The 11,297-nt window shown below is 39.9% G+C and overlaps 1 protein-coding gene and 1 long non-coding RNA gene across 4 annotated transcripts; one reads left to right on the top strand and one right to left on the bottom strand.

Moving 5' to 3' along the window:
- Positions 1-1,721: 1,721 nt before the first annotated feature.
- LOC134017583 (coiled-coil domain-containing protein 106-like) lies at positions 1,722-5,987 on the bottom strand. 3 transcript variants are annotated; one of them, XR_009929768.1, is made up of 6 exons: positions 5,376-5,987; positions 3,820-3,889; positions 3,638-3,722; positions 3,122-3,244; positions 2,830-3,021; positions 1,722-2,443 (listed from the first exon to the last, which is right to left on the bottom strand). XR_009929768.1 is itself a non-coding variant. In XM_062457365.1 (5 exons), the coding sequence occupies exons 3-5, from the start codon at positions 3,141-3,143 to the stop codon at positions 2,250-2,252; spliced, it is 408 nt and encodes a 135-aa protein (XP_062313349.1). In that variant the 5' UTR covers positions 3,144-3,244; positions 3,638-3,700; positions 5,376-5,439; the 3' UTR covers positions 1,722-2,249. The 3 variants fall into 3 exon arrangements, 1 of the variants encoding a protein (XP_062313349.1); XR_009929767.1 differs by having other exon boundaries at positions 3,638-3,700; positions 5,376-5,474; XM_062457365.1 differs by lacking the exon at positions 3,820-3,889 and having other exon boundaries at positions 3,638-3,700; positions 5,376-5,439.
- On the top strand, positions 5,674-10,655 carry LOC134017584 (uncharacterized). The gene is made up of 3 exons (XR_009929769.1): positions 5,674-5,841; positions 6,057-6,170; positions 10,507-10,655. It is a non-coding gene; the product is annotated as an uncharacterized LOC134017584 (long non-coding RNA).
- The last annotated feature ends 642 nt before the right edge of the window (positions 10,656-11,297 follow it).

Genomic DNA, 11,297 nt, shown 5'->3' with positions numbered 1-11,297 from the left:
ATTATTAGGATTCCTCCGTAAGGAGGAAACCTATTGTTATTGTTAGTTTTATTATTATTATACTGCGAGGCACCCTATGACGTCAATTTCCGGTTATATAGATTTTCCGCCATTTAGAATTTTAAGAAAACTTGTTTTTTTGCTTCTCCTCCTTCAAATCTTCCCCAGAATTGGCACACATCATCGTCAGAGCAACCCTCACTGAAGTTATCAAAATATCTTTGATTTTCAAAACCGTTTGTCCGGTACAGCCAATCAAAATCGGCAACAAAGCAACCAAACAGGAAGTTGGGTCATATCTCAGAAAATCTTTGAGAAATCAACACCAAACTTGGTATGTTGACTCTGAACCTTTTTATGAGGATGTCCAAACAATTTGGTGTCGTGATCACTGGGCGTGGCCGCAGGAAGCAAAAATGTGTTTTGGCCAATAACTATTGATTTGTTTGCCTTTATTAAGTGATTCCTTTGTCTCATGATATCTTGGGACATCCCGTGTGTGACCCATCATCATTTGTGATAACAGCCGAATTGATGCGGCCGCCATTTTGAATTTCTGAAAAAACTTTTTTCTCTACTCCTCCTACAAATATTGTCCAATCTTCACCAAATGTGGCAGAGATTATCTTCAGACCAAGCTTCACAACGTCCATCACTTGGTTTTTTGATTTTCGAAACCGTTTGCCCGTTACAGCCAATCAAAATGTGAAGTTAAGCCATCAAACAGGAAGTTGGGTCGTATCTCAGCAAATCTTTGATGCTGCTCATTGGCTGAGTGAGATGAGCAAGATGTGATAATGGCTCACCTGGGAGCACTCGGGAGGGCGGAGTGGAATCACGTCGAGGTGCAGAGAGAGACAGCCTTGCTCTCACGCCGTGACCTCACCTGCTGGGAAGTTCTTTGCCTATCGGACATTTAGTTTGTGTTTGTTTCTTTTGTTTCCTCCCTATTTGAAGTAACAACGCCTAGCGGCTACGACAGCTAGTCGGCGCAGGGTCTCCTCCCTGGAGAGATTCTAGAGAGATAAGAGAAGTGATTTGGGTAACACTTTATATTAAGGTACACATATTCACCCTTTACTAGTTGCTTATTAGCATGCATATTAGTAGCAACTTGACACTTTATTAGTCATTAGTTACCACTTATTAATGACATATTATGCATGACCATATTCTACAACTACTAGGCCATTAACTACAGGTTTTTCCTCACTAACCTCATAATTGCTGGTTATTAATAGTAAGTAAGGACATTGTTATACATGAATTAAGATCTTAATATGCTTTGCTCAGTATGGGCTTTATAAGGCAATAGTACCACAAGAATAGTAATTATACCTTAATAAGGCCTAATTGTGAATTGTATATTCAAATATAATAAACACAAAACTACAAGTGTTAATAGTGTCCTAATAGCTCTAAATTAAGTATTTATAACTAAGAATGTGTTCCCCATTCTAAAGTGAGGTCTTGCTCATTAATATTTAACTAGTAGTTTGAAACATATTAACCCATGTAGGTTCCCTATTCTAAAGTTACCTCCTCTTCACACCTATTACATCTATTATAGCACACAACTAAGCCCCTAAGTGATGGGTTACACCTTTAAGATATTGAGGACTATTGAGATGCCATCCATCCATCCATCCATCCATGAGATGGATCTATTGAGATGCATATGTTATAATCCCATTCTGTGATAGAAGAACAGTCAGTCCAAGTAGAAATATCTTCTTTATTAATCAACTACTTAAGTGATTGTTTAAACATCTCTTTAATAAAAATAAAACACATTCAGCTAACATCTTTTTGGTGTATAAAGGAGTATAAAGCTTAAAAGTATAAAGGTGTATAACGCTTCAGAATCTCTATATCCCAGACAGTTAATACAACTGTGAAATAACACAAATGGCATTATGCAGTGACAAAAAAAGGTTTACTAAAAAAAGTATTTAGTTGAAGGCTTTGAAAATAAATGTACACCTAAATAATTGTCAGTTTACGGAGCTTTATGCTGTGTGCCAATATAAGGCCAATATAAACTTTTTTTGTAGCTAAACAACACTTTTTTTTATTTCACACTTCTTGGACAACATTCCAAACTTTTTAACTTAACAAAGTAGCTAGCCAGAATTTTAATACTTAATTAACAAGGGAAGGAATTGGCCTTTAGATTTCATGTCCTCTATCTTAGACTTTTTCGGAGGGGTAACTTGGGTTGCACACCTCTTAGGAAAGGACAGCAGTGTCTAACTTGCAGGATCAAACTTTAGACTGGCGAATATTTCAGGGTCCACAATCTTGAGCTCAGCAATTGGAGCAGTCATCTTGATGGTTCCCCGATCCACACCATTGATCCTGAAGGCTTGAGTCATCGTGCGAACATGGCTGAAGCTTTTGAGGACTTTTTGATATCTGTGAATAACCTCAGCTGGCCCTTTGACTGTAAATATAAAATGAAGTAGAAAACACATGAGGGATTTGTACAAACAAGGATTATGCTTAGCTGAAAATGTCCAGACTGGCCTCAACACAGCCTATTTCTTTTACTAGTGCACAGTGCCCATGATGCAGGTGACGCACACATATTTCTGGAACTATAGATAGATAGATAGATAGATAGTGAAGTGCCTGTGATGCAGCTGATGATGCCAGTTCTTCACAGTGGCTTTAGTACCTACATTCTCATTCTTTCTCGCAATACCACTGACTTAAAAACAGTTAAAAATGTAATCACAAAGTGCAAATAATATAATATAATATTTGGATGGAGCTTGTGATTACTACATCAGGATCAAATGGAGCAACTGTGCCAATGCTTTTACCTACCTCTCTTATGAGCTTGCACAGGCACAGCCACAGTTGCAAGTGACCGTGTGTGATGTGGCTTCTTCCGTCTTCGGATGGAAACATCACTGTCTGAGGACTCACTGATGTTTGGAGAAGATGGGGAAATGTCACTTATATCCATGTCGCCATCTTCCTCACTGTCCTTTTCCACAGTAAATATTTTTGGCCGAGCTTTAATTAAATAGAGGACAGATTATACATTTAAGAAGTTATGAAGAGACACATCCTTACAAATAAATGAGGTTACATTTTGCAAATGCAAATTACTCACTTGATTTCTTCTTTCCCCCCATGATTTTCTTGCGTAAGAAAGCCCGTTCTTGCTCAAGATCCTTGATTATTTTATCTTGTCATTGGATTTTGGCTTCTAGAAACTCCACTTTGGATATTGATCCTTAAAAAAAAAAAAAAAAAAAAATACAGTTAGGAGTCAGATGGCTGAGCGGTGAGGGAGTCGGGCTAGTAATCTGAAGGTTGCCAGTTCGATTCCCAGCCGTGCAAAATGAAGTTGTGTCCTTGAGCAAGGCACTTCACCCTACTTGCTTCGGGGAGATGTCCCTGTACTTACTGTAAGTCGCTCTGGATAAGAGCGTCTGCTAAATGACTAAATGTAAATGTAGTTAGAGAGCAGATTAACTGACAAATTGTTTCAGTTTTGCTACTGACAAAATATGCCAACAACTTTAATCTCTGAAAGATCACTGGCTGGAAATTAAAATACAGTACAATTTCAGATTTTAAAACTACCAACACAAAGCAACACATCAAGAACATTTTAAAGTATTACCTGATCCTAGGCTGCTGCTGCCACCGCTGCAACTTGGGGTCAAGCTTCCTGTATCTTCTTGACCTAATAGCATAATCACAGCAAACTCACCACACATGAACAGAGGATATGTTTAAATCAAGTAGGATAATCGAATTAATTATTTAGGTTATAATAAAAAATGGACAGAAACTAAAATTTACCATCTTGATTATTTTTGGTCAACTCAATTGTCTCATCTTTAGTAACCTGCGTCTTCTTCTTAGCTTTAGGCTGTAAAGTGTAGTAAAATGTGAACAAACATGCAGCAGCGAGTGTCTAAATGCAGCAATGATAGCCAATGGTAGCTAGCTAGCAAGAACATTTTGATTGAAGTACGGCAGGCTAGTCTACTGAGTGAGTAACATATGGACTAATGATAATTATGTGCTACTGACTAAGTAGCTTTCGCCAAGTACCGTAATTTTCGGACTATAAGCCGCGCCTTTGTTCCCATTTTTCGACCCTGCGGCTTATATAACGGTGCGGCTAATCTATGGATTCTATGGAAAAATCTATGGATTTTTACAGCTAACGGCCACTAGCGGTGCACACTTTTTCAAGGTTTTTCAAAAATAGCCAAAGTTAAGTGGTTAAATGATTGCCACGCGTTGCCACATCTCTATGCTGATCTCTTTGTGATAGCAGCTAAGCTAACAACAGACATTTAGCTGCTGCGGCTTATATAACGGTGCGCCTTATAGTCCGAAAATTACGGTAGTCAGTTATAAATTGACAGTGTTAACTTTAGGCTACAATAGGGCTGGGCGGTATGACGGTATATACCGTGCGATGGTAGAAATGTGTCTACCGGGAGAGATTTGGCTATACCGTTTCAACCGCGGTATACTTTTATACTATATTTTTGTATTACACGTGTCAATTAAATGTCTGGTTGTTGTATTGTATATAAGCCATCATATAAATCGCATTCTTGCGATATTTAGAATTGTAGTTTAACTTTTATTTGATTTGCTATTTTCGTTTGACCTTGAAGCACATTTGCGTTGGTCTGACAGAACGGAGTGTATTTTGTCTAAGCAGACCACATTATGCCGATGCTAATTAATTACATATTTGATGACCCATTCTGCAGGTAACCAATTTGATTTGTTGTTCAAGTTTTATGTCTCGTGCTGTAAAATAGTTGTAAAATTACACTGATGGTGTTGCTAGCATTCTTGATCTAGTATGACAAGTGAAGGCTAACTACTTACTGAGAGTGAGGTCATGCCGGGAAATATCAAACTGAGGCGTTAACATATCGACCGAGTTTTAACGAGGTTGATACGCCGAAACCGAAGTTAGATATGGATAGTAAAACTCAGACTGATACTTTCGCTCATTTTGAAATTTTCGTCGGAGGGCATTACCGATCCATATTGAGCTGTGAGTAGGCCACCACGCGGATGGCATGACTGCGCATCAGCCAATCGGAACGCTTGTACTCGTAACTTTTTGGAGTCTTTTGTTTTTAACTGAAGTGTTGTCTCGTGAGGCAGTTGTTTTTGTTTGTAATAAATAATTGAGGGTGATGATGAAGTATGGTATGGTTATTTTGTACCATTTCTTAATTGAATTTACAGAACAATTACTATACCGTGATATATACCGTAACCGTGATATAAAATGACTCATACCGTGATAGAAGATTTTGGCCATATCGCCCACCCCTAGGCTACAATATCAGTTAGTTAACGATGGCTTGCACTTAACTCACCATTTTTGATGCACAAACTTTCCAAAGTGTTTTTTCTTCACTTCCAAAGCAAAGCCGGAAGACTATGAAGGAGCACATTACTCCTTTTTTTATTATTGGATGGGAATGTAACATGATAGCATAGCAACAGTTTATGATTGGATGACTAAATAATTAATAAATGAATAAATAATTAATTAATAAATGAATAAATAATAAATGAATAAACAATTAATAATTGGCCGTACATTGATTCACTTTCGCCTTAAAAAAATATTGTCATTGACGCTCAGGCAAGGTAGCTTTGAATCTAAAAATTATGGTGTCACATTACGAGTTTTTGAGCCGAATACATTTTAGACAGTGCTCCCAAGAAAAGATCAACAGGTGGTTGATGAAAGAAGGCCTACTTTCACAATCAATGAAATGCCCCTCGTCGTAATGCGATGAAGTTGAAGTTTCCCTACGGAAAAAGGCAGGCAGCATGGTGAGTCGATAGTAGGCGTCACATACATTTTGTACGCCCTACATATCAGCGCTTTGAAATAAACTTGCATTGTTTAAACACTGCACTCTGACAAGCTGACGCTGACATTTGATGTCACTTTTTGGTCAAACAAGTGAAACCAGTAGGCCACAGGATCATAGCTTTGTATTTAATTACATTACCTCTGTATGACATGAATCTCGGCATATCCTGAGGATATGCCGAGATTCATGTCATAAAGGAAAATCAGTCTCTAGGTCCATCCGAACTGGCTCCATGTTTGAGAATTCTCATGTTCAACTACAAACGTGGATGCATTTCATCTACAGGTACGTGGTTTTAAATGGTTGGCTATATTCCAGCCAAACAGCAAAACACAGACAATAGGCTACTGTGGGAGACCAATGACAACTAGAAAGATATTTACTTAAACCCCCACTCCTACACAGTGTAATTAGGGTTCCTCCGGTAGGAGGGAACCTATTGTTTTTGTTAGTATTCCTATTATTATTTTTTTTCCTCTTCTCCGCTAAATGGCTCAATAGCTCAAAAAGTCCTTGACCCGATTTTTTCAAATTTGGCCCAATGATACACCAAGTCACTCACTTCTCCCAGACCGCTAATGGCCCATGTACACCCATAGGTGGCGCTATAAGCCGCGCCCAACGTCTACGTGATTTCCCCAGCGCCCCATTATTCCAAAATGCCTGAAAATTGGTATACATGCCTTATTTCTCATGGGGAACAAAAAAGCCTCAAGAACCCATAAGGTCCGCCATGATAGATTTTGCTGTACTGTCCAAATTTGGTACAACCTTCAAAACCCTTCTCCTCATGAAGCATAGATCCAATTGACTTGAAAATTGTTACAGATTTGTGGAACACATGTCTTTCTATAGGATGAAATTGAATAAGGAATGCAATACAAAATGGCTGAAAGAAGTGTATTTATGTAAATGTCCACATTGCCACAATATCTTTGTGTTAATAAATCAAATATTATTTTGACTGATGGTTTTTCAAACCTTTGTGCCTTCAAGATGACATCATTCTGAAGTACCATACGCAATTTCACCTTGATATGTCAATATATGATTGAATTCAATTGAATTGCTCCACAGCGCGCCTGCTCCAAATTCTCAGACTCATCCTGCCCCTTGACACTAGGGTGACCACCTGTCGCGCTTTGCGTTGTGTCGCACAGCATTTTCACCCCTTGTCCTGCACGTCCCATATTGAAAATGCTGTGCGATACAGCGCAAAGCGGGACAGGTGGTCACCCTACTTGACACACGCGCGAGCTTGGCGAGACGCACACACATCCTTTCTGGAAATTGTGTGCTGACCAAGCCCCCACCCTCTGTTTTTAGCTCCTGTTTCATTTCGCTTCCAATCGCAGCTCGCCGTTATGAATATAAATTATTTTTCGGCGGCCATTGTTGTTTTCAACTGGAATCGCCTGATAGTTTTGGAGGCAGCCACGTTCGGTAAGTCCTATTTTTACACATTTTAAGCTAGAATCAATGATTGGATTTGTGAAAGTACACTACTCTTGAATTATGGTGAAGGTTTTAGCACTTTTAGACCTTTAGATCGTGAGTCTGAAGTGACGGAAAACCAAACTCGAAAAGTAGCTACTGTAGCTCTAGCTTTTTTCCTCTGTGTTTTTAATTAGTGAGTCATTTTGCATCTTGGCGAATTGTTCATCAAAAAGGTCGAGGAGGGCAGCCTTTAGGAGAAAAAGTAATTCCCCACAGACCTGTCGGCTCAGAATTTTGATTTGGGGCGTGAAAGTCTTTGTAACAAGCCTATGCGCCAGGGAGACCGCATAGGCTTAGGCGGCAGCCATGTTTTGGTCGCGTCATGTTCATAAGTTCACCATTTTACAGTTAGGTCTACACGAAAAAGGTCGAGGAGGGCAGCCTTTAGGAGATGTGGGAATTGTGCTTTTAGACAGATGCTCCGATTATTTTTGTGATTTGTGGACTTGCAATTGGAGTGATACTGCGTCCCGGGGGTACATTGTTTTGACGTTAGCCTCAGAGTCAGACTCGGCTCACCCACTGGCAGTGTGTAAACAATTTTGTATTTCACTCAATTCTACTCCAAAAACGTCAGGGAGGACTGCTTATTGTAGACAGGGGCCTGCTAAAGATAGCCAGTATATCTTATTTGTCAAGGCGAGCCTGTTTCATTCGTCATATGCCCTGAGAAAGCGACCTACGTTAGCCAGGCTAGTTTTGCCAATTTCAGTACGTCAGGCTATTTAAAGGTCTCTGACAGTCAGAATCACTGTTTACAGGCAAAGGTCGAGCTGGTCTTTTGTCAGATGTGTATATATTGACCAGTTTAGAGCTAAATACTCTTGCCAGAGCCTGGAATCGAACCCGTGTTTTGAGTGACTTTGCATGGGTCTCCATCAGGTCAACACATTTGGATTCAAGTTCAAGTAATGCCACTGCATTTCACAGTCAAAACTGTAGTTTATGTCAAGTGTAGATGGAAAAAGCTGCGTTTTTCACAACTGAACTGACATGGATCATTTCTTCACTTTTACAGGTCTGGAGGGTCATGCAGAGGCCTGCTTAAGAGTTCAATAGAGGATGCTGAAAGCAACAACAGAGAATGCTGAGAGCATCACAGACCCCTTGCTGGACTATCCTTCTCTAGCTGGACAGCTTCATTCAGCTGGCCTTGCCTGCCTGCCTGCTTGCCCCTGCCTGCCAGCCCTCCAGAGACAGTCACCCCACAGACACAGTAGCTCTGCAGACTGCTTTTTTGAGGACATTGATGAAAAGGGACAAACCAGCATTTTTTACTTTGATGAAAGTCTAAATTTTTAATCCTTTCCATGTCCCAGTATGCCAAGCTGCTGACTTTGAGTGTCTTAAGTGATGAAACTAGTTCAAGTGATAGACTTTTGACCTGAATCCAATGATTATTCATATGAATAAAAACCACTCAAGAGAAGTACTGCTTCTTTATTAATGGTATTTATGTATATATAATTGCACAGCTCCCCCTGTCAATGATCTAGCACCCCCTCAGCACCTGTAAACTATCTGGCGCTGTCCCTGCCCAGGGTTGATTGTAACTGGTGTTGGAAACACCAGTTACCAACACATGTAGTAGGGCAGAATAGAGGGACTGGGCAAAGGGTGCTGGTGTGGAAAGTCCCCAAAAACTGTGCAGAATGGGCACAAAATATTAGATGACATTGTATTGAGGCCCAATTGGAGAAGAAGCCATAGGATATTTACAATTGTAGTAGGCCATTAGATCTGTTTTAAAAGTTCAGGGGTGTAATTTGTTGGATATGAAGCCCCCACCCTCCACTCCAGAGACAGTTGGTGACAGAGAGGTGCAGACATTAAGTTAAACAGTCATGCGTTAAGATTAGAGTAAAAAATACAGATCCCCCCTTTCTGAATAAAGTTCGACTGATCTGATTTGTTGATTTCTGTTGCTATGAAAACCAGTTTAGCCAAGCTAACTAACATTGTTTTTAGCTAGCTTGCATTACCATTCAATAGCTAACAAAACATTAGTAAAAATAGCTTGCTAATCGAGCAGAACTTGTTAATGCAGGAGACTCAGAGACCTTAGAGCGTCACTAGCATCTCGTCATATCACGCAGTCGGAGCACAGCTCAGCTGTCAGCGCTCTTGAGTACCCAGCATGCAGTGCGGCATGTCAAAAAACGCAAAGACTTGTGGAAAATAGTTCGGTTACAACGGCCATGCGAGGGATTTCAGTTGTTGTCTTCGTTCAGTTAGATGTTTGTAATGTTATTGTTTGTTAGTTAATATAATCTTGTTGGTCACCCTGAGTGTGTGCATGTCGTGTAGTTTAATGGGAACAGAGAGTCGACCGTTATACTATCAGAGGCTACACTCGCAAGGAGCTGGACATGGGCTGTACCCTAGCCAGTTGCCTATGATCTACTCAAGAAGAAAGTGAATATCTGTGGTTTTCAAGCCATCTTTGAGAAAGTTTGAAAACACTGTTGCGGTTGATATATATTGATTGTGGGAGGTAATTTTTGGACTATATCTAAACCTCATGCGGCTGCTGCAGCATTTCTGCTTTGGCATGACCTGCGCTGGGAGAGAGAGAAACAGCATGGATGGGGATAGTGTGCGGGCAGATGTGTCTTTATATAGGGTGAAATGGAATGAGAAATGCAATACAAAATGTCTGAAAGGGGTGTATTTATGTAAGTGTCCACATTGCCTCAATATCTTTGTGTCAATAAATCAAATATAATTTTGACTGATGGTTTTTCAAACCTTATTGGCTTCAAGGTGACATCATTCTGATGTACCATGCGCAATTTTATGCAATTTTACCTTAATGTCAACCGTTTCTTAACCTTTGTCCCAAAGCTTACCAAAGCTCATACTGTACCCTTTCTACTCATACAATCTCAACAGTTGGTGTGTAGCAGAGAGGATAGAGAGACTGACTTGTGACCTTATGCTCATGAGTTCAAATCCCCATTCAGCCTATTGTTGTTGGCCAAACATGAAGTAGTTTTGCTCTCTTGTTGTCCAACTCTCCATCTTCAACAGTGTACATGTTTATAATATTTTGCCATTTTGCGGAGGAACCCGCATCGCTGCTTGCAGCTATATTTTAAAATTGTATTTGGTTGATCTATTACAGATTTGCCCAAGGCCTTCGATTGCGACAAGTGGACATGCTGCAAGAAGGGATTACTCGAAGCTCTGCAACTCTGAGTAATCTTGCAGACAAGCTGCGAAGAATTTGCAAATGTGCAATGAAAAGAATGAGAAGAAGAGGCAAGCAGACTGTTGGAAAAGAAGAGAAATTGTTCTGACAAATTTGGCCATAAAAGAAAGGTATGTTAATTATTTAACCACTTTAAGATGGTCCAATTCATAATTTTGTGTCTAAAAGAGTGTATATGATTTAGCATTTTTCTTAACTTAACTCCTATTTTAACCATGATGGACGATTTTATATTTATTGTGGCTTTTGTTGTTTACATATTTTATTACATACTTGTGAATTTCAGTACAACAGAGGACAGGCAAGCAACAGGAGTTCCTGGGTTTTCGGAATGCTATGCATCAAGGATGATAGGAGGAGACCCATTCTTAAAATTGTGAGTCTCCGTTCAACCAACCATCTCATGCCCCTTATAAAGAAGCACATTTGCCGTGGAAGCTTAGTCATATCGGATGGATGGAGGTCTTACCGCCGTCTTCAGAATGAGGGTTACAATCACCTGACTGCCAACCATCGAGAATTTTTTGTTGACCCTGTTACAGCTGCACATACACAAAACCTGGAGAGACTTTGGGGTGTTTGCAAGTCAACTATCTGGAGACAAAGAGGGAACCGTGCACAAAATATGTTAAAAGATCACTTAGATGTAATTGAGTGGACTTACTAGCGTGGAAACCATCACAGAAATGGACCACTTGGAATGC

The sequence above is a fragment of the Osmerus eperlanus genome, chromosome 3, assembly GCF_963692335.1.
Source record: "Osmerus eperlanus chromosome 3, fOsmEpe2.1, whole genome shotgun sequence".
NCBI classification, from domain to species: Eukaryota; Metazoa; Chordata; class Actinopteri; order Osmeriformes; family Osmeridae; genus Osmerus; species Osmerus eperlanus.
This window is presented reverse-complemented; position numbering and strand designations above follow the sequence as displayed.

What these genes read in the sequence shown, in the direction of transcription:
- LOC134017583 (XM_062457365.1), bottom strand. Translation starts at nt 3,143, where the DNA reads ATGGGGGGAAAGAAGAAATCAA. An exon ending in GGGGGGAAAGAAGAAATCAA is followed by an intron (nt 3,022 to 3,121) that starts GTGAGTAATTTG and finishes ATTTAATTAAAG; the next exon opens with CTCGGCCAAAAATATTTACT. An exon ending in TGTGCAAGCTCATAAGAGAG is followed by an intron (nt 2,444 to 2,829) that starts GTAGGTAAAAGC and finishes TTATATTTACAG; the next exon opens with TCAAAGGGCCAGCTGAGGTT.